The following is a 23,173-nucleotide window of genomic DNA, read 5'->3' on the forward strand; positions in this document are numbered from 1 at the left end:
TTCTCCAAAACATAACTCAATACTTGCCTCATGAAGAAGCACGTATTGTTCACTTTTTCATTGCTTGAGCATCAGGAGGTTACTGAGTACCTAGTATGTGCCAGGCATTTTCAAGGCACTGGAGGACCACGTGTACAAAAGAGATAAGTGTTCCTTGTTCCAACTTGCCAATGACCATATCCTCCCCCTGACCCACTCCTGCAACCCTTAGCAGACCACATCCTTTTCTGGCAGTAATTCAGCAAGTTTGTAACCACTCAATGCTCCTGGCATCCATAGTGCCTGGGACTTGGTCAGCAGTCAAACATGATTCATTGTGTGTCCAGCTTCAGAAAAAGGACAGATGTAGAAGCTTTGACTTTGCCTTAAAAAGGCTCACAGCCTCACTGGGGAGCCAAATTATTGGTTTATAAGATCACTGAAAACCCCAAGAAGCCACTGTCAGGGAAGATCTTGGGTTTTTTATTTCACAGCCTCTGGGAATTCGCTGGATCTGTTAGTTCTCTTGATCAAGGGCTACTTTTTGATTATTTCCTGGTTTTCCCTATATGTGAGTCTCACCTTCCCACTTGATTGTTAACTCTTCAGAGAAGGGGACATCATGTCTGATAGCCACTTTCCCAGATCCCCATCTCAGTACCTGACACGGGCATACATGCAGGTATGAATGAGTAATCACCACCATGGACAGGCCTTCATCACTGTGCCTTATTGAGACTCAACCAGGAGCCTGTTGTGAACAGCTTTTCAGGTTCTGGTCAGTAAAGAAGACAGAAGGAGGCACTCTTTCCCATCATAGTGCCTCTCTCTTGCTAAACGTCACCCTTAGAATCTTCTGCAAGAAAATACTGAGACTCAAATCCAGAAGAGACTCAATCTGACAAAAGACACTTGTTACGGCAAACCCACTCCAGTATTCTTGCCTGGAGAATCTCATGGACAGAGGAGCCTGGCAGGCTACAGTCCATGGGGTCATAAAGAGTCAGACATGACTGAGCAACTGAGCACATTCAGACACCTGTTTTCCTACTTCCATTCGGGTACCTCTTAACTGGTTCTTAGTACTGGTTACTGCTTGGTGGTTTATATGGGTGAGAGCTACTGGGCTGGCCAAAAAGTTTGTTCGGGTCTTTCTGCAAGATGGTACAAAAACTTGAGTGAACTTTTTGGCCCACCCAATATTTCGGGGGAATCTCAAATTACAAGTAAGCTTGTGACGAGAGAAGTGTTGCCTTGTCCTTCCTGCTTCCTTCCCTGCTGGCTCCCGGCTTGCTCCCCGCATCACCTGCTCCTTCTCTGGGATAGTTTTACCAGAACGTTCTCTAGAGTCAAAGCTTTAAGGGCGTGGGTTTTTCATCAAATGGGTTGCACTATCTGTTGCCTTCTCGTGTGCGCATTACAGTCCCAGAGGCTAATGTCTCTTGCCTTTGTTAGTTGATGGTGTGGCCATCTGTAACCTATACTGAACCCTGGGTGCTTTGAAGTTCAATGTGCAATAAAAAGTTCATTAAAAAGATGTGGAATTGTGAAAATAAGGTTATAGAAATGTTAACAAAGGATCATTTCCTGCTTCCTGCTACACTTAAAAAAAATGTGTATTTCTCTAAGGAATTTATGTCACTATTAAAACTACGGAAGAGTGAAAGGAAGGACAGGCCTGGGTCAGAGAGAGGGTGAGATGCCTGAGGAGATATCTTGGCGAAGACCCAGCCTGTTGTCTTAATTGAGAGCTCAGGGTCTAAGGGGAGAATGGAAGCCAGAAAGATATAGAGACAGATCTCAAATTCTTATGACTAATGGTTTGAACCCAACATTTCTAGTGGCGTGCATGTGTGCTCAGTCATGCCTGACTCTGCAACCCCATGGACTGTAGCCCACCACGCTCCTCTGTCCATGAGATTTCCCAGGCAAGAATACTAGAGTGGATTGCCATTTCCTCCTCCTAGGGGATCTTTCCAACCCAGGGATCAAACCCATGTCTCCTGCATTGGCAGGTGGATTCTCTGCCATGGAGCCACCACAGAAGCCCATTTCTAGCAGGGATGGCTCCAAATGGATTGCCACGGCCTCCAGTGGTGCAGGGACTGGGGCTGTGTAGGAAGCACTTGGAGTCGTGCAGTTTCAACTCCAGACAGTGACTGGTGCTGGCAGGTGCCTCTTGTCCACTTGAGGTGGAAGAGTAAAGACAGACATGGAGAGCCAAGATGGTGAAGACAAAGAGGTACGTGGGACATGTCACAGAGCATCACTAAAACTGCCTCACGGTTCCACTGGCGGCTTGTCCACTGCGACACTGGCTTGCTTTCCAGTGGTGACCTTTTTTTTTTTTTTTTTGGCATGTGGAGCTGTATGTGGGATCTTAGTTCCTTGACCGGGGATCAAACCTGTATCCCCTGCATTGGAAGCACGGAGTCTTAACCACTGGACCACCAGGGATGTCCCTTCTGAACCTGTGAACTCTGTGAACCTGTGAATTCAGTCCCTTCTGAATCTGTGGTGACCTTCTGCAGTGAGCAGAAGGTCAAATTTCAAGCCTCAGGGGGTGTCCTGGGAACCCCAAACACTAAAAGCATGTCAGTGCCTGGCATGGCCTTCAGGTAAGGAAGGTGCCCCTGTCCTGCAGTGCTCTTCCCTGGCCCGGCCACCGGGGGGCATTTAACCAGGAGGGCAGTCTCTTGGGGCTCAGGGTTCTGACTTGATAACAGCCAAGGGTATTTGTACATTTCAGAGGTTTCCCTGCTCTCCCGCATTTTGATCTGAGTGGTGGATCTAGGCTTCTCGCCCCACACCACGCAGTCTCCTAGAGGGCCCTGGTTCTTTTATTAAAGGAAGGGCAGCCACAGATGATCATTCCTGGTAAATACGCTGTCACTTCTCTAATGACAGATGGGACCCCATCAGCACCTTTGTTTCTTGGCAATACACACACACAGACGCTGGGATAACACACCCTGGGAGCCAAAGCAAAATAAACAGCCCCCTTGGCTGGGGGCAGGGAAGGTTCCTGTTTCTCATGGACCCTCCTTGCTTGGGCAGTGGACATCCACACGTAACGCACACCCAGTCCCCGCAGCCTTGCTGGCCTCTATTTTGGGGGCCAAATATCCGTAGAGACCCACTTGCTTATATAACCATTAATGACCATTTAATTACCACTCATATTTAATAGGAAACAATTATGTGACCTGGTGGCTCAGACGGTAAAGAATCTGCCTGCAATGCAAGGGACCCAGGTTCAATCCCTGGGTCAGGAAGATCCCCTGGAGAAGGGAATGGCTATTCATGCTGGTATTTTTGCCTGGAGAATCCCATAGACAGAGGAGCCTGGTGGGCTACAGTCCCTGGGGTTGCAAACAGTCAGACACGACTGAGCAACTAACACTCACACTTGATGGTCACTTTTCAGCCAGAGGGCCACTGTGCCTATACCTGGCAGCCATGAGTCTTGGTGCCAATGATACAGTGCCTCATCCCACCTGCTAAACACAGATACACATCTACTAAAGCACACACAAGGTCAGGGACGCTGCTGCTGACGGTCCAGGCAGGGCCCCACTCACCCTCTCTCTAGTGACCCGGTTGTGGTTGAGTCTCATGAGTTCTGCAAACCTCTGTTCATAGAGATGAAGCAGCAGCACCAGGTACAAGCCTGAATTCATCAGCTCATTTTGTACCTAAGGTGGACAAGAAAGCCTTTAAGTTCATCTATAAAATATTCATGGTCTCAATCACAGGGTGGAGGATACTAGGCCAAGAGGGGACAAGAAATAGGAACGGGAGCCCAAGCCCCAAGGCAAGGCCTGCTCCAGAGGGGGACCGGAGAACAGAGCAAAAGGGGACCCAGGGTGGAGGCAGGATAGCCATCCTGGAATCCTTGACTGCCTAGTGGAGGATGCCTGAAGAAGCTCCTGGCCTGGTCCTGGGCTGTGGACACTTACTGAGTAGTTACCTGCCATAGCCTTGAGCTGAGTGTCAGGAGAACACAGGCCCAAAGGTCTCCGCTCCCTGCTGGGACCCCATTCTGTGATGTGGGAGAGAGTGTGCCTCATTCATAGACGGCTCCAGTACCAGCGGGATGTGTCAGGGGCCACAGAGGAGTCGTGAAGGGGAAGAAAGAGGCTGGTGGCATATAACCTGGAAGACAGTGTCTCTGATGGTCCTAAAAGGATGGGACGGACTTTGGTAGGTGGCTCTGGGGGGCATTCAGGGCCTTTCAGACAGAGGCGCTGACTGGCAGCACACACATGAGGGGGCAGAGTGTGTGTTGGGCAAAATTCTCTACTCATCAATATAGCTGGAGTATACGGGGAGGGTGTTGGCTTTGAATTTTTTAAAAATCTTGGCATGGGCTGGGGAGATGGTAAGGTGGGACCATATTAGGCAGAACAGAGGCAATTGGATGTCATGTTACGTATACACGTGTAGCTGCTGGGCGCCAAGAGGAGTCAACAGGATGAGGCTGTGTGTCTCAGGAAAGCGGATGGGTCTGTTGGAGAATCTGGGACCCAAGTGCCATGGCGGGAACATTTGATGTTCCTACTTCCCTCATTTGCTCAGGGAAAGGGCCTCAGGCCTTAGTTCTCTAAGTTTCTCCTTTCACAACTGGGCTTAGTGATGGTCGCACCTAGGGGCTCCCTGATTCCCCACCCTCCCCAGCTGTCCTGTTGTCATCTAAGCCCCAGAGAGCATGTGCCTGGCCGGGCCTCGGATGGCGCGTGAACCTCACGGCTTCTGCGCATGCTCTTTCTCACGTGGTCTGTCAGCTTGTTTTTGTGCGTCTGTTTCTTTTGAAAATCTTTATTTAGTTGTGCAGGGTCTCCGTTGCAGCACTCGGAATCTTTGATCTTTAGTTAGGGCATGTGGGATCTTTAGCTGCAGCATGCAAACTCTTAGTTGCAGGAGGTGGGATCTCGTTCCCTGAGCAGAGATGGGAGCCGGACCCCCTGCACTGGGAGCATGGGGTCCCAGGCTCCGCACCACCAGGGAAGTCCCTTTGTGTCTCTGCTGTGAAACCTCCTCTGCCACTTTCCACCTTTCCAAGGCTGTGTCCATGACTTTCTTTATAGCCGTCACAAGGTTGCCTCCTTGCAGAAATCTTCCTGATGAAACTCATCTGTTCCAGGCATTCCTCCCCGAGTCCTAAGCCTTCATCTTTGCTGTGTATGCCGCGTCGTGCACTGGCTAATGTCTTTGCTTTTTCTCGGTGGGTGGGTGGTGGTGTATTTTTCTCACTGGTGCTGACAACACGGGGAGGTTCCTCTAGGGAAGATCTGACCATCCGACTGACCATGGCACCTCTGTCCTTGGCTCCTTTGGCGGTCTGTCTTGCAGAGCCTCGCCCCGTGGACCTGCCTCGACCTTCAATAAATTCTCGGATTTGTGATGACTCCTCCCCGTCTGCCGCTTTATTTCCCCATCTGTCCTCGGGTCAGATCTCCAGGGTGGGAGGATCGGGGATGGGCCAGACGATGCTTAGGAAACCCCAGGGGACTAGAAGCCCCGGCAGAGGGCACGGCCCTTGACATCACCCTTGGGAAAGGTCGAAACCGTGACTGCTTTCCCAGGAGGACTGAAGCTCGGCCTTGACACAGTAGCATCTCAGCGCCTCCTCCTTCCTTCCCCCGGGAGGCCCAAGGGGCTTCACAGGCCTGGCGTCCTGTTCCCATCCCGTGGAGGGCAGCACAGGAAGCCGGCAGAGAGCACACCCCTTCCAGGATCGACCGGCTGCCAGAGAAGGTGCTCAAGCTGAGCAAAGATCCTTGTGCTTTTCCCTTCTGCATCGGGGCCAGCTCTGAATCTTGGTGACCACCGGCCTCAAGGTCACTGCTTGAGCCCCCTCCACCGCCCTACAGACCTGCCTTCAAAGACTCCAGCCAACAGTCCTTAGCGGGTAGCCTATTTTTAGCCTTTCTCTTCTGACCTTGGCCTAGAACAGGCAGAGAGGAGATGGCGCGTTTCTCCTTTTTCTGTGTGAAAGGCCTCCTCCCACCTTCCCCAGGAGTCGGTGCTTCCTTTGCCATCTGTCTCAGGAGCCACCGCCTCTGGGAAGCCTTCCCGGACTACCCACCACACAGACCAAGCCTTGTCCCTCATTGACTTTTCCAGGTGGGGGGTCTCCCGTGAGCTGTCGATGGCTCTCTCCTGAGTGCCTGCTTCACCAGGAAGCCTTTCTGCTCCCAGACACTCCGATGCATAATGGCAAATCAATCAGCTAGAAAATGGCTCGGAACTATCAGGTTTGTCAAAGCGTGCAGGGAAATCATTTACTTTTTATGACTCCATAAGACCCGGAGGCATGCAGATGGGAAAATATCCACTAATGTTTTCTGCAGATCATTTGAAAAGTCACTTCCAGCAGATTGTGTCTCTGCTCTGGTCTGTGGGAGGGAACCTGTCACTCGGTGCCATAAATCTCGCTGGCCCAGCTCCATTGTGTGTGCCCTTTGCCGAGCCTGTGATGCTGGACAAAAGGGGCCGGGCGGGCCAATCGGGGCAGGCATTTCATAGTCAGCTTGGAGTCATCCTTTTTACCCTAAGCCACAAGTGGGAGGCGTTTGTTATCAGAGAGTTCCATCCGTCATGTTTGGTCGGTAAGAGCAGGATGAGCTAATTTTTGGAGCATTATTTATTGGAGTTGCTCCCAACCTGACCCTCCTTGGCCCATGTGCATCACACTTTGCTGGCCACGTGCAACAGCAGAGATGGGGGTGGGGAGGCACGTGAAGCAGTGGGCAGGAGCTCAGGGGGGCACTCAGCCCACCTACCAGATGTTTTTCTTCCTTTTCTCCTGCCCTTTTATTTTGTTCACATCCATTTCGGCAGAGAGATTTGTCATGGATGGAAATTCTCAATGTAATCTGCTCGAAGAAAGACAGCCTGGCTAGGAGTTCTAGCAAGTCGTCAAATATGTTCCAAGGATGCTCCCAGGTGTGAGGGGGATTAGGTGGCTGTGTGTGTCCAGGGACATCCGTCCATGGCCGAGAGGGAGCACGGTCAGGCCTGTGCTTCCAAGCAATGAGAGCCAGAGGCCCGCTGAGCCCCTCCTGTGTGGCAGGGGCCAGGATGGCAGGGGCACTACTCCATCACACAGGGAGCCTGGGACCCCAGAATGGGCAGCCTGGGACCACCATGCCCTGTGACGTTGGGCAAAGACTTTTAACTGTGCCTGGGCAAGGGGACTCCATTTATCAATGGGGAGAATTGTAGCCTCTGCACTGCCTCGTTTCCTCAAGGCGTCATGACAAAATGAGTTAATACGAGCGGACAAGGTATTTCGCAAAACAGAAAACATCCTGCAACAGACAAGAGCTAAAACTAGGATTCGGGGCAAGGACCACATGTGCCTTGCCTGCCCCTCTGCTCCTAGTGCCCGGCTCATGCCTGGGATATGATTGCTCAATAAATACATGCATGGATCAAAGAATGAGGGGGAAAGTGTATAATTTGGGGTTAGTGATGACTTTTGACTCTAGTGGTCCCAACTTTAACACATGTCAGAATTACTGAGAGGGTCTTTTAAATGCAGTTACTGGACACCCCTTTTTTTCCAGATGCTGATTCGGTGGGTTTGGGTGGGGCCCAAGAATGTGCATGTCTAACAAATCCTCAGATGATGATGTGGGCCCTGGTTTGGCAACCGCCCATCTTTGAGAGCCCCTGCTCTCAGCTAAGGATCAACAGTTGGTAGCCAGTAAGCAGAAGCTGGCCTGTGGATGTGCTCTGGTTGAAAGGAAGGAGGGAAGGAAAGAAGGAAGGATGTGACCACCTTCCGCTGGAGGGAGTATTCACTGCCTTGCCACAGTCGCCACCACTCCCAGTGGATGGCCCTCGGGAGATTCTGAGCAGCTGTTAACCTGCCTGGTCTCTATGGCATTTGAGTGTACAATCTTTGACCTCAACTTTTCTTAAACTTCTTTTCTCCTGGTCCATTTTGGAACCTGGACTGTTCCTCGGAGCTCTACCTGTTGCCATCCAGGAGCTCTTCCTTCCGCTCAGAAACCCAATCAACCAACCCATCAATCAATCATAAGTCCCACATCCAGGTTCAAGAGCGTGTGGAGTTGCTTCATGGGCAACACTGCAGGGAGGTGGGCAGTGGGTGTGGAATGCCTGCTGGGCTTCATTTTCAGGCTTCTTTGAGTAAGTGTGGGAGCAAGTTGATGCCAGCCCCAGCAGGCCAATAAATGGACCACCTGATGCCCACAGCCCAAGGTGCTTAGGTCAGGTCCTGGTCTCCCCTCCACCCCCACCAGCTGATTTAGCTTCACTGGGGCCACTCCCCAGACAGCCTATAGGAGTTCCTAATCTAGCCACCTGGAGCCTGGTAACAAGCTCTGGTGGACCCTATGGGGACCACCCAGTGTCCAAAAAAAGGAGGGATAATTGGATTTCAGTGCCCTGTTAGAGGCCACAGTTAGCATTCCTGCTGGCCCTACTCAGCTGCATTGAACCAAACCAGGGAAACACACACTAATCCAAGCCCCTCAAGGAATATTGACAGTGCTGGCTGGGTACCTACTGGGCAAGTCCACAGTCTGTGGTCAGATGCTAAGTGAGGTATCTTAGAGGGCGTTGTCCTCAAAAGCCTGTGTGTGGAGGGCTCACTCTTTTTCCTCTCTGGTCTTTTCTTGGCTGTGCTGGGTCTTAGTTGGGGCACATGGGATCTCTGATCTTCACTGAAGCGTGTGAGATCTAGTTCCCTGACCAGGGATCGAAGCTGGGATTCCCTGTATTGAGGGCACCGAGTCTTAGCTACTGGACCACCAGGGAAGTCCCTCCTCACTATCTTTGTGCTAGACCACAGTTACTCCCATCTTCATCCATGGAGAGTTTCTGAACTTGTGGAAGTCACATTTCCCTAGTGCCTCCAGTTTAACTCGGACTGTTAGCAAACAGACACTATTAAATTCACCACCAGCCATCGGAACAGTTGGAACTGCCATAAAAGTGTGAGCCCTCAGCTGCTTTCCATCCGCAGATAAATATTGCACATTGGTTCTTGGGACCTTTGTTCTCCCACCAGGGTGGGTCTGTCAATCTAGTTTCTCCCTGTGATTATAATGAAGGGCATTTTTAAAAGGCTTTGATGGCCTGTCAAGTTCTCCTCGAAACTAATTTAAACTCTTTTCTGCTTCCATGTCATGTAATTAGTGTGCTGGATATTTTCCATCTTCCCCTCCAGCTCCATTTTCTACCCTGCTCTGCGGCCGAGAGGCTGATCTCTATGGATTGCATTTACTTGGCCCCCTTGTCCTCTGGCTCCCCATTGTGTTCAGCCAATGGGAGGCCCTGAGAGGAGACCAGAGGGCAGGAGGAGAGAGGCTGGGGTAATTATCCCCCAGTTCCCTCTCTGTGGGGCAGTGGGGTGGCCATGGAAGCTTTCCCCTACTCACAGGCTGGTGGTGACTCTCTCCTGGAGCCATAACCCAGGATTTAAAAAGGTGACTATAGGACTGCCCAAACTCAGGGGAACCAATTTGACTCTGTTGTACTTTATGCACAAAAAAGGTCTGGATATAGGCTAGGGCTTCCCTGGTGGCTCAGCGGTAAAGAATCTGCCTGCAGTCCAGGAGACGCGGGTTATCAGGTTCAATTCCTGGGTCAGGAAGATCTGGAGGAGGGCATGGCAACCCACTCCAGTATTCCTGCCTGGAGAATCCTATGGACAGAGGAGTCTGGTGGGCTATGGTCCATAGGGTCTGAGAGAATCAGACACAACTGAAGTGACTTGGCACGCACACATTGACAGGCCAATGATCTGAAAGCCAGAGTGACTCCTCTGAAGAGTGACATTTCAGTTGCTAACAATGAATTTATGGTTTTTAAATTATGTCATTTACAGTGGTGGTTATTAATCATTTTTTTTTCCTAATTGCATGATGAGGGAGGTCAGTCTTGAATTATAATGGTAACGATGGCCTATTTTCATTTGAGATAAATATCTATTGACTGCTTATTTGCTAGGCATCGTCCAGATCAGCACTACCCAACAGAGATACAATGTGAGTCACCAATGCAAACAACACATGTAACCTGAAAATTTCTAGGAGCCACAATAAAGAAGTATAGAAAGAAACTGGTGAAATTATTAATAACTTTAATAATTTTACTTTATTTGATCTGATATGTTTTAAATATCATTTCAACTATAATATGGGCTTTCCTGGTGGCTCAGGTGGTAAAGAATCTGCCTGCAATTCAGGAGACCTGGGTTTGATCCCTGGGTTGGAAAGATCCCCTGGGGAAGGGAAGGGCAACCTATTCCAGCATTCTTGCCTGGAGAATCCCATGGACAGAGGAGCCTGGCGGGCTACAGTCTATGGTGTTGCAAAGAGTGAGACACAAATGAGCGACTAACTTTACTTTTTTTAAACTATAACGTAAAATTATTTATGTGATAATTGACTCTTAGTTTTGGACTGAGCCTTTGAAATTTGGTGTGTAACACAGCACACCTGGACTGGAAATAACCACTTGTTTGACCTAGTCAGTGGCTTGTGGCTTCCATGTTAAGCAGCATAGCTCTAAACAGAAAACCATTTGCCTGAGACTTGGGCAATGAACTATTATTCCAGGCATAAATCACCTTCCCACCTAAAGTTAACTCTTTCACAGTATTAGAATTGCAATCCAATGCCCCAGGAGAGTTAATTCAAGAGGTGTTTTTTTTTTTTTTTTTTTTTTAATTAAACAGTAGGGAAATTCCCTGGTGGTCCAGTGCTTAGAACTGATTGCTTTCACTGCCCAGGACACAGGGTGCAGCTAAAAAAAAAAAAAAAAAAAAAGGACAAAGTAGGTGCTTACATGTTTTTAAACCCTGAGCAAAGCAGTTCCTCATTACCCCCCAAGATTACTTGATATATAAATTGGGGACTATTTCTCCAAGACCCTGATTTTTTTTTCTCTTGTGCCTATTCAACTTCAATTGTTTCAGCAAATTTGGGTGTGGAGCTTGCCAGACTTTTCCTATTTCTGTGTGTCTGGTCAGCTACTGCAGCTTCCTACTTTGTCCCTGTCAGTAGTGGGACCTCAGCAGTGGGACTGTCTTCTAATCCTCTGGTCCAATTTGGGAACAGACTTTCTTAGAGAAGTGAGATGAATTAGGAGCCTTGCACAGGACCTCCGCACCCCACCTCCACTACTAGTCCTTGTATCAGAGAGAGCTCCTTCCTGCCTTATTCCTCCACCCAGCTCTAGCCTGTGGACCCGGCATGTAGGAGGTTCTCTTACCCGGGACTGCTGGTGCTTCTGGTAGAACTCAGTCACGTTGAAATCATCCAGGTTGACCAGTAGGCTTTGCTTACACATCTCACAGGTCTTTACAGCACCAAGATCTGCTCCTTAAAATGAAAGAATCTTGTTACATGTAACTCTCTTGGTGTTGACATTTTGAGAGTGAATTTGTATGTGTTAGGAATTCTGAGTTTCCGTGACCTTCTTTTTAAAGTGGGTCATCTTCTGTAGAAAATGACCTTGAACCTGAGATCTGAAATTTCCTTTGTCATTGTTTTCACTATTACGCAAGCTTCCCATGAGTGAAATTCCCGTGACTTTTAAATAACAGGTCTTGCTGTCTGTTTAAATATAAACACATTGGTTCATAAAATTGGAATTACTACATGGAGGCTGAGAGTCTGTAACACAAGTGTTTGCCAGAAGAGTGAACATTGGGTCTATGTTATTGATGTTTTTCCTGGTAGATCTAATGCAAGTCCAAGCAAATAAATTAGTAAGGACCAAATTGATGGCAGAAGCTATCCTTGATCTATGGCTTAAAAATCTGCCTTTACTTCTGCCCATGTAACTCCCCGATTGAGAAAAGTGAGGGACCCCAGGCCCATGCGTGGGCTGTGGTATAGCAATATCTGGGGTGAACACTTGAGCCTGGGCTCAGCCTCATTTGGGAAAAGGAACAGGAGGAGGTTCCCTTTGTTCCTGGTTTGTTGCTGTTGATTTTTTGTTTGGTTTGGTTTTTTTAATATATTTATTTATTTGACTATGCCAGGTCTTAGTTGTGGCACGTGGGACCTTTAGTTGTGGCATGAGAACTCTTAGTTGTGGCATATGGGGTCTAGTTCCCTGACCAGGGATTGAACCTGGGCCCCCTTGCATTGGGAGTACAGAGTCTTATCCACTGGACCACCAGGGAAGTCCTCCTGTTTAGTTTTGTTTTTTAATGTGAATTCTAGATTAGCACATTTTCCCCCCTTTATCCTATACCTCAGTGCAAAGTGGAAGATGCAGATCTATGGTTGTTATGTCTAAGCAAACGTGATGCCATATGTCCTTTCCCCCTGGTGTGTATTTTGGTTAATGATGGTGCATTTTGGTTAATGATGTACCGGTGTTTGTTTAATGCTTTAGAAAACAGAGAACTGGGAATTCCCTGGTGGTCCAGTGGTTAGGACTCTATGCTTCCAATGCAGAGGGCCCAGGTTTGATCCCTGGTTGGGGAATTAAGGTCCCACAGGCCACCAGGCATGGCCAAAAAAAAAAAAAAAAAAGAATACAGAAGACTAATCAGTTACTTGAATTTATTTGGTAAAGATGGGGTTTGTACAGTTTTATAACCCAGTTCTACTTTTCCCCAGTGGGGATACAAAGAGGTAGTAAATAATAGAGAATTTCAAAAGACAAGGATGAACACTGATCCCTCATCTGCATTTTGTTGACTTGATTTCTTTTTTTTTTTTTTTTAAGCAGCATTCTGTAATACTTAAGGCTATGGATCGTCCCATGTGTCCTCCAGTCTAATCCTGCCTAGCACACCCAGGCCAGAATTGGCATTTATAAGCATTTAGCAGCACTTTCATCACACATCTCATGAGTAATTTTTTTCTGTGCTAGATGTTTAATTGGCCCAAATTTCTAGCAAGATAAAGCATCGCAAGGCAGGGTCATTAGCTGCTGAGATCCACTTGTTCTTTGCTCTCTGAAGGGCTAGGTTCTCTGCTCACTGTGCAAAGATGCATTTAAGCAACTTGGGCTGCAGTCGCTACTATTCTGCAGATGTGGAGAAAGGGCCTCGGGGAGAGAAGAGTTAACCAGTTCATCCCGAGTGTTCATTCCCTGATTAAATGGTGTGCTGTGCTTGGTGAGGGGGCCTGGCCACAACCCATGGGGACAGGGTCAAGTTCTAGGTCTCCTGGGTCGTCTAGCACAATGACAAGCAAGGAGGAGAGCATGGAGGAGAGAAACAGCCTCTGGCTCTGGGGTAAAACGTTTGCAGAGATGGGGACTCTGAAAGACATAGCAGGTCTTTTTAAAGTAAATGCTTCTTTGCATTGGTGTCCTTTTTTTTGTTGTTGTTCAAGTTGCTCTTGTTCATAAATATTTTAAAGAAACTTCTTGTTCTCTGCCAAGAAAACTACAGCTGACCTACTGACGTGGCTATATTTAGGTTATAACCTCCCCAGGGGTTGAGAACGGGGACTTCACACCCAGTTACATGCTCTGTAAAGACAGAGCTACCGAAATGAGCACAATGGGAATGTCTTTATCTAATGTGGGGCTAGAAAAATTAGATTGGTAAGCTTTTCCTGCCCCTGTTCCAGAAACGCATCTTGGCTCAGTTTCTGGGTGTCAAACCTCTCCACACCTCCCACTCTCTCTCACAAGTGAAAGGAAGGTCTTCTTGCTGGGGGTCTACCAGCTGTCCTGACTGCTGGGTGCTTGCTGAGCCCCAACCATGGGCCCATTTGTAGTTCCCTCCTTCCTATGAGACAATCTTAGCATCTCTGCTCAGGCCTCAGACAGGAGTAGAATTTAAGAACATTCCAGGATTCATCCCGGAGCCTTGAAAAAAAACAAAAACCTAAAACCAAAACCAACTTCTTTTCCTCCCATAATTTGAAAGTAGCATTTAGTCCTGATCCTGTCCGTCATGGGCCTGCCAGCAAGAGCCCTGGGACGGTGCCCCCCCTTTTCCCTGTTGTCGGGGCTCGCGGGTCCCACACGGCGGTGCCTCATGTTAATTACATATTGCGGCACGTGTGTCCTTGCGCCTTCCCCACCTACCTGATGTTATTTTCACTTTCAGCCATTTTTTCAGGCACTCCTGATGAACAAACTGCAGGCTTCCCACACAGCCGCATGGCTCCAGGAGAGGGTTGGTGAGGGAACCCCCGGCTATCTGACAGATGCGACACAAGTCTCCCTCCTCCTCGGAATCCTCCTCCAGGAGACTAAAAGGAAAACAAGGTCTCGTCACCAGGAGTCTGCGCGTCGGCAGTTTCCACAAATACTAGTTTCCGCAAATACTAGTTCCCACAAATACTAGTTCCCAGATCATCCTTGGGGCCGGGGGAGGGGGGGTGGGGGAGGCAGAGGGAGCCTGGAGGGAGGAAGGTTGAGGGAGCACGATCTCCACCGCTGTGCCTTCCTGGGGCTCACCCACTGCTCCCTCCGACCCTGCAGCATGGTTCCTGATAATAAGCGCGTGGATTCTTGGCAGGCTTCTTTGCAGTTACTGATGGGTGCAGCTCACCAGGAGAACCCAGCGCTCCTATCACACAGCTAGAGATTGGGAAAGGACTCCAGAGGGAAACTGAGCCGGAGGCTAGGAGCCCCTCTCCACACCTCGGCCACTGTGGGGTTTCGCTGGTGTGGTGTGTTAGCGAGTGTGGTGGGGAGGTGAGCGTGGGGGGATTTGGGGTCAGCAGGCCTGGGTTTGAGGCTTCCTGGAGTTTAACAACATGCTGCTTAAGCTTCCCAGGTCTGTTTCCTCAAGTGGAAAGCCATGAGGATAATCTGACAACTGCTACCTACTTACAAGGGTGGTAGGGCAGCCTGGGTGCAGGGGGTGGTGATAAAGTGCATCTGGAGCCTGTCGAGCTTCGGCAGGTGCAGACCACTCAGTAGATGCTGGTTGGGACGAATGATGAACCAGTGAACTTGGACCTGAGCTCACCAGTACCCTTGCCAGTGAATTATGCCGACATTCCAGAATATAAGCTGCTGGTATGTGATGAAGATGGAATTAATGAAAGTGTAAGCAAACATATTTGTATCTCATAAACAGTAAGTCAGGAATAGCTGGTGGATATTTCTGTAGGGAGGCTTTTGAGAAGCCTAAGGCTATTTTTTTATTCTTTAGAATCTTCATGGGCCTGGGGACTGTCTGGTCAAGGAAAGGAAAGTTGGCTGGAGACTAAAATCAACAGAGAGGAAGAAATAGCCATTGCTCTGGATATAGGAGAGTATGCTGTTAAGAGAATTTTCTCCCCAAGAAAGGGAAGTTCAATGAAAAGGAACAGAATTACACTTTCTCGTGATAGTCACCAACAAAAGAAGAAGTATGCCATGTTTATCAAAAAAAGACTCCCCCAGATAATCTATAGATTCAATGCAATTCCAATGAAAATCCCAACAAGCTGATGCTTAAGTGTTTGTATAGTGAAAGATTCTTATGGAACAAAATGGAGAGGGAGGCTTTGCTCTGATAAATTTATAAAGCTGCAGTCATTGAGATGATGTTCTTTAGGGAAAAACAAAAAGGCCAATAGGACAGAAGAGAGAGCCCTGAGACAAACTTACACACTTATGTTATATGACAGATGGGGCTCTGCAGGGGGAAGATCCTGGGTATTCACAATGCATACCTCACACCACACATTAAATGTCACACTCAAGTCCAAAATTAACTTCACATTAAGTCCTAAGTATGCAAAGCAAAACTGTAGAGATTTTGGAAGAGAGTAGGAAGAATGCCACAATGACCCCAGGTTACAAAGGATTTCTTAATTAAGACAACAAGATACAAATCACAGTCCATACAAAAGATGGATACAATTGACTACATTAAAATTAAGAATTTATTTTCATTAAGAAAACATCAAGAAAGAGGAGATACCAACTATCAATACAAATTGAGAAAAGATATGTCCAAAATATAACTGTCAAAGGATCAGATTAGTTGCCAGAATATATAAAGGGTTCATATATATATATATATATATATATATATATATATGAAGGATTCTTAACATAAAAGAAAAATATTCTAAAAGAAAAATGGGCAGAAGACATAGGTAAGCATTTTATAAAAGAAGAAAGACAGATGGCTGTTTAACATTTAAAAGTCAAGAGGGACTTCCCTGGTGGTCCAGTAGTTGACTCATCTTGCAGGGAGCACAGGTTCAATCCCTGGTCGGGAAGATCCCCTGAAGGAAGAAATGGCAAGCCACTCCAGTATTATTGTCTGGAGAATCCAATCGACAGAGGAGCATGGCAGACTTCAGTCCATGGAGTTGCAAAGAGTCCGAGACAACTGAAGCGACTTAGCACGCACTGTGCTAAGTGTAACTATCGCTGAGACAGTATACATTGTACACATCATTGTACACATCGTTGAGACAGTATGTTAACTTGCACAGTGGAAGCTGTGTGCTACCCACCAGCCCAGCAAGTCCACTCTTATACAAATATCCTGGAGGACCCATCACATGTATGCCAGACAACATTTACAAGAATGATCATGCAGCACCGTGTACAGAAAACAGTAGAAGACGCAAATGTCCATCGACTTATGGTATATTTCTGTGACGAACTGGTCTGCAGTGGTGAAAGCAAATGCATTAAAGCCTGAAAATATTAACCAGGATGCATCTGCCTAATGATATAAGGGGGAAAAGCAAGTCACAGAAGAACAGCTATTCCATTTCTATGGAGTTCAAAAATAATAGTAACATTTCTACAGAATTCAAAAGTATACACAGTGTGTTGTTTAGGCGTGCATATACTCACATGGTGAAGCCATAAGGCAAAAAACTTCTAACAGCAGCAAGATAAAAAGCAAAGGAATTATAAATTCAATGCAAGAATGGTTTCCAGGGGCAAAGAGTCAGATATGACTGAGCACCTAACACACACACACACACACACACACACACACACACACACACACACACACACACACACACACACACACACACACACACACACACACACACACACACACACACACACACACACACACACACACACACACACACACACACACACACACACACACACGGTGTTAAGAGGGAGGAGATGAAGGGAGGACATGAGGAGGTAGGGTGGGTGAGGGGCTCACAAGCTCCAGTGAGCTTCTGTCTGCTGGAAGGTGGTCATACAGATGCCTAGGTTTTGTTCTAATTTTCTAGATGTGTGCAAATGTTATATACTTATTTGTATGTAACTAATCAAGGGAAAAGTTTAAAGAGTGTAAGTGGCATTGAGAAATGGGCTTGAAATCTTAAGTCATATTATAAAATATAACCATGTTTACTAAAAACTGCATTTATATGCAAAGACCAAAGACTGGAAACAAAGTTTTTCACAGTGCTTTTCTCTGGATTATAGGGTTATTGGTGATTTTTCTTTTAAGTTTGTATTTTTAATATTTTCCAAAATGAATGTTTTTCAAATAATTAGAATGGCATAAGGTTTATTATATACAGAAAAAGAGAGTGTCTGATAAACACAGTACACAAATAGCTGTTTAATGCATTACTACACCTAGATGCAGATGCATTTTTAACAGAAGTCATTTTTTCACCCAAAGGCATTGCTTTGGGATGATGGAAGTCCAGACCCTTGACAAGTGGGTTTAAAACTGTGTTTTGAGGTAGATGAGGATGGACTGGTGCTGAGATCTTTTGGCCCTTAACCCTGGGTCAGTCTTTTGGTAGTTTGATATGAAAAAAAAAAAAATGCCACTAACAAGGAAGTTAACTTCATCCCTGCAGTTGGAGAATAGCTATAGGAGTGTTGTGTGCATTCTAAGTCTTAAGTCTTATCTTTTCCTCCTTTTTGCATTCAAATTCACTGCCATGGAATTTTCTTACTTGCAAATGAATATTAATAAGTTAATGGCCCAGTGAGCCATACTAACACACAAGAAAGAGGGCTTGCCTTCAAAGAACCACTTTCCAGATCAGTAAGCCAACATCAGGGCATGGTAACCCCTAGGAGGAGTGAAATGGTCGAATCCTGACATGATGCTTAATGAAGGCTTTAAAAAGTATCACATTTCATAGTTGTGGAATATCCCCAAATCATCTCACAAGAAAGGAGAGATCAAAGAAAAGAGCAATTCAAAAAAGATCTGATTTCTTTCTCATGCATGAGAAACAGCACAGAAAATGGAAGCAGTGATCACCCCAGTGTGGCCCTTCAGAGAACTGAGGTAACTATGGTAACTGTTTGAGACTGTCCTTGTAGTTTGGAAAATTCAAATTCTAGAACTATTGGTTGGATTTGCCCAGAGTCCCATGGGGGAGAGCTGGTGAACTTCAAGTGCTGAGTGGCTCCTTCTCTGGGGAGATAGCAACCTTTTTGTAAAAATCTCTTAATTGCTCGTGGTGGGGGAGTGGGTAAAGGCAAGCCCTATGTAACAGTCAAAAACCCTCGGGACTTCCCTGGCTGTCCAGTGGTTAGGACTTGGTGCTTCCACTGCAGGCGGCATGGGTTCAATCCCTGGTCAGGAAAGTAAGTTACTGCAAGATATGCAATGCAGCCAAAAGACATTCTATCTGGCAAACTTGCCTTTCTTACAGTTATAGCATGCAAGGGAAAAAAAACACTTTGGGAATACTGAAGACATTGGGCTGGAACACAGAATGTTTCTTTGTAAAGACATATATTTTAAAAGCAACAAAATAGACAATTTTCTTGAAAGAAGCAATCATTAAAATGTCAAGGAAGGGCTTACCTATGATTTAAAATGCCATGAACCTTTTTTAGGAAAGCACTGCTTAAGGCATTAGAGAAATGGAATTTTAAAAATATAGATGCATATTCATACATTTATGAAAACCCCTCACCTTTCTTGTATTTTCTTGAGTTTCTCAGGATCCGTCTTCATTTTAGGGGTTCCCTTTACATTGGAAAAGCCAGGGAACTCCATTCTGCTCCCATTCTCATTTTGGTTTGGGAACTCAGACACTGCAAAGAACGTAAAAGGTATATTTTCTTGCAGAGACCGCGCCACATGCAAGTGGCCTTGTACATTCATTCCTGATGGGGAGGAGCTGGAAGACTCCATCAAGGACAAGTTACCCTGAGGATTCGGCAAGAGATTGTCTGTATATAATGGAGCCTCCTGAGATGGGCTTGTTGAAGTAACATCTTCTGCTGCCCTGACATCAAGTTCATGTGTGCTATCTACTGGAAAATAACTGCAATTTTCAGCACCAGCAAGTAGATTCCTGTTTCTAATGGAGGACAGTGGTTGACCAAACCTGGAACTTCCCTCCGAGTCTGAACTGGGAACTAAGGTAGATGGTGGGGGCAGGTCTGCCAGAGTATCATCTCTCAGAGTGAAATGTGTGACTGATCCAGGCATGTTATGGGACAAATTCATTGATGATCTTGGAGCTGTCGGTCTACCAGCAAGGAAAGAATCAAGAGGGTTACTAGACTCACTTAAACAGGCTTGCCAGTCTCTTTCATAAGCATGGGTCCAAGGCCTCTCTTCCATAGAGATACCATCATAGGATACATTTTCAGCATTGATGTCATCCTCCAGGCTGGGTTCGGATTGGGTGTCCCATGAATAAGAGGCCTTTTTCTCACTTTCACTGTCACTGCTGTCTTTCCTTTTAATAGATCCCCCATCAGACAACCCAGGGTTTTGAGATATCCTTTGCCTGACAGAAGATTGCTCTGTCACTGGCTCCACTGCATTGCTAATTCTTAAGGAGCCATGGCTGGCCTCACTCCTCCTTATAGAATTCGCTCTGCAGTGTGCAGGATTTTCTTCAGAATTTTTATTTTTGGCCTGAGTGGCCAGTGTCCCAAGGAATCTACTTCTCTTATAACTGGAAGGAGAACGGGGCAGGTGCATGCCAGCCATCAAAAGTGCTTCCTCCACGTGGGTTTCCTCTTCTGTGTCATCATTTTCTCCTCCAGGGTTTGAGGATAAAATGGAATAGAAGTCTTCATCTCGGAACCGAAACGTGGTTCTTCTCGGCCCTCTCAGGGTGCTGGCTGCAAGTGGTATCCCCAAGGACTCGCTCAATTCTTGGGGACTGTGTGTTCCTTGGAAGGCCTGGGGTAGGGCTGGGTGTGGCTCGCTCTGGGAGAGCACGCTTGGGTCTCCTTTTCTGGCTCCCTCAGTGGGGGTGTTTTCCATCACCATTATTACTTGTGAGGATGGGACCAAGTTTCTTCTCTCTCGTGTTGGCCTCTTCAGCTTGGTGTCACTTGCCCATGTTGGGTGTTCTTGTTGAACTATTGGATCTGCATTAAGAATAGACAAGCTTAATCATTTTACTGTAGGTGCTCGCTGATGCAAGACCTTTTAATACCTAATGGGAGGGTCCTATAAGGCAGCCAACAAGCCCTGGAGAGGAAAATGGGCATGGTTAAAGTGGCTGGAGCTACTGGGAGTGTACAGGGGTGTCAGTCTCAGTTTAAAAGTAAAGTGTGAGTCACTCGGTCGCGTCTGACTCATTGCAATCCCATGGACTGTAGCCCACCAGGCTTCTCTGTCCATGGCCTCAGTTTACCACCTACAAATTCTGTTTTGCATACTTGTGGAGTTCAGGTTGGTCCTGGGGCAGCGGAGTGACCCTGAGGATACAGATCTTTTCTGCAGAAACTCTTGGAAGACTGTCCAGCCCCCATATCAGTCAGGGCTCATGATGAGTAAAACCTCTCATTCAATATGAATATGATTTTCATATTCATACCAGTCTTTATTGAGAAGGAAAACCAGCACTCCAGGAATGACTATTACAGAAACTACCAGTGCTGTCCCATCCCAGTTCATTCAACATATATTCAGGATACTCCTGCTTCACACGCAGCTTCACAGAACCTTAAGAAATGCATGGTCCACTGTGGCAGATTGGAGGAAGGCTCTAGAAACTGGTGCCCCATTAAATTGATGGTTGTGGTTACGTTTACTATTCCGTGCAGATAAAATCATAGCTCTCTCATGAAATCACGATCTCCCCTTTGTCACTAGCCCCTAATCAGTTTGTGACCTCTGGCCATGATAGAATTCCTCTCCATTGTCCCCTGAATCTAAAGTATGGGGAGATGTAGAAAGAGAAGAGAGGGTGAGTGCCTAAATGGGTGGCATCCTCTGAGTGTGAAATGGTTTGGTCAAAATTTACCTTGTAAAATTAATGAATAAGCACGACTTATTGAGGGCAGCATGCTAACTGTGCTATATACATTAGGAGGTCACATAACTTGCCAAGATCCTATTTCCAGTAAGTGATGGAGTGAACATTTGAATTCAGGTCTGCCTGATGCTACAGTTTGTCTCCATAACCACTACCCTGTGTTGCTCCTGAAGAAACAATTTCCTTGTGAAAATAAGAATCTACTTCATTCATCACGTGTGAACTGCTGAGCGTTTTTACCCTCATAGTGTGGATAGAACACTGGACCTACTTCTCTGATTCCACTCACCTGTGTTCCCTCTTGCCATCCGCCCTCCTTCCGCCCCACCCTCCCCTCCCCCGTTCCCCTCCCTGCTGTCTTGCAGGGTCTGGTGAGGTGCTACTGTCCTTTTCCTTCAGTTTCTAAAGCAATTCACCCTGTAGGGTGGCCAGCACTCCACAGCTTTGGGAAGGCCTGTGTGGTAACAGCTCAGGCAGGCAAAATGCAAATCCTCTGAGTGTCCAGCTTAGCTAAAGGCCAAGTCCATACGGACTCGCTTTAATGGAGGCGTCTCCCAGGCAGCACCAGTCCTGGTCCCTCTGTAAGCCTCTTTTTATTGTGAACCACATGGGACACTCAGGGACACAGTGAGAATCTTTACTCATTGGCTCTTCTGGAAATCAGTTAAGCTTTCCTATCAGGCTCCTCCTGGGTTTTATAAAACCCAGTAAGAGACGAAGCAGCGATTCTAGGATGCTCTGGGCGTGTGGCTGTGGATATACAGGAATGGAGATTTGTGTCCACCCAGGCTGGGCTGATGGCTTTTTAAAGAACAAATGCTTCTATGTAGCGATCTGAATTCTCCTGATATATATATATATCTGTTGTTGTGCTCGTGTTCAGTCGTGTCTGACTCTTCATGAACCCTGGACTATAGCCCACCAGGCTCCTCTGTCCATGGGATTTTCTAGGCAAGAATATTGGAGTGGGTTGCCATTTCCTCCTCCAGGGGATCTTCCCAACCCAGGGATCGAACTCACATCTCTTGTGTCTCCTGCATCAGCAGGCAGATTCTTTACCACTACGCCACCATATGTGTCTATGTATAAATATGTGTATATTACATGTACACACTGCTATTTTTATTTATTTTTGGCTGCACTGGGCCTTCACTGCTGCATGTGGGCCTCCTCTAGATGCGGTGAGCAGGAGCTACTCTCTAGCTGCGGTGTGGATATCTCATTGTGATGGCTTCTCTTGTTGCAGAGCACAGGCTCTAGCGCGTGGGCTCAGTACTTATGGCACACGGGCTTAGTTGCACAGTGCCATAAGGAATCTTTCTGGACCAGGAATCAAACCTGTGTCCCCTGCGTTGGCAAGCGGATTCTTATTCACTGTCCCACCAGGCAAGTCCATATATATGTTTTTTTTGTGTGTGTATATATATATATATATATATATTTTTTTTTTTTTTTTTTTTTGAGAAAAAGATAATGTGGAGGATTCAGAAGTATAGTCTTTGGTTGGTTACTTTTCATTTTGAATGTGACTGGAGAAGGAAATGGCAACCCACTCCAGTATTCTTGCCTGGATAATCCCAAGGACAAAGGAGCCTGGCCAGCTATAGTCCGTGGGGTCGCAAAGAGTCGGACACGGACTCAAGTGACTGAGTCCAAGGGCCTCAGAGATTAGCTAGCAAGTGCTGAGACCTGAATCTTCTGGTTGTTCCCTGAACACACAGAGCCGCTCCTCTGCCCTGAGTCTGTTTAGTTCAGGCTCCTGGAGACCCCCGCCCCCACCCCCGCAACAGGCTATCAGCTAGCTAGCTAGCCATCTAGCTAACAAGAATCAGCTTGAGCGGCTTCTGAAACCCAGAAACTGGAAACAGCAGGAGCCACAGCTTATTTCACAGAAGCCGCTGACACGGGCCTCTGGGTCAGGAGGAGTCGCAGGCTAAGTGCGGCCCTGCAGCGGTGCAGATTCCAGAAACACCAGGGAGCGCGTCTCCACCCTTCCTCATCATCCCAGCTGCCTCCCTCTTTAAAAATTCAGTCGCTGGTGTGTGTGCGTGTGTGTG

The 23,173-nt window shown here is 47.1% G+C and overlaps 1 protein-coding gene and 2 non-coding genes across 3 annotated transcripts in view; 1 reads left to right on the forward strand and 2 right to left on the reverse strand.

The window, feature by feature from the left end:
- MARCHF10 (membrane associated ring-CH-type finger 10) overlaps positions 1-23,173 on the reverse strand; it is a 97,305-nt gene that overhangs the window by 6,292 nt on the left and 67,840 nt on the right. Inside the window, exons 6-9 of the mRNA XM_043904970.1 lie at positions 18,807-20,223; positions 14,017-14,183; positions 11,230-11,339; positions 3,561-3,674 (exon numbers count right to left, since the gene is read on the reverse strand). Of these exons, the coding sequence (XP_043760905.1) occupies positions 3,561-3,674; positions 11,230-11,339; positions 14,017-14,183; positions 18,807-20,223 (1,808 nt within the window). The remainder of the gene's footprint in view (positions 1-3,560; positions 3,675-11,229; positions 11,340-14,016; positions 14,184-18,806; positions 20,224-23,173) is intronic.
- Positions 12,075-12,148, reverse strand: TRNAG-CCC. Its single transcript has one exon. It is a non-coding gene; the product is annotated as a tRNA-Gly (tRNA).
- On the forward strand, positions 12,383-12,455 carry TRNAW-CCA. The gene has a single exon. It is a non-coding gene; the product is annotated as a tRNA-Trp (tRNA).

Source organism: Cervus elaphus, chromosome 5 (assembly GCF_910594005.1).
Source record: "Cervus elaphus chromosome 5, mCerEla1.1, whole genome shotgun sequence".
NCBI lineage: Eukaryota > Metazoa > Chordata > Mammalia > Artiodactyla > Cervidae > Cervus > Cervus elaphus.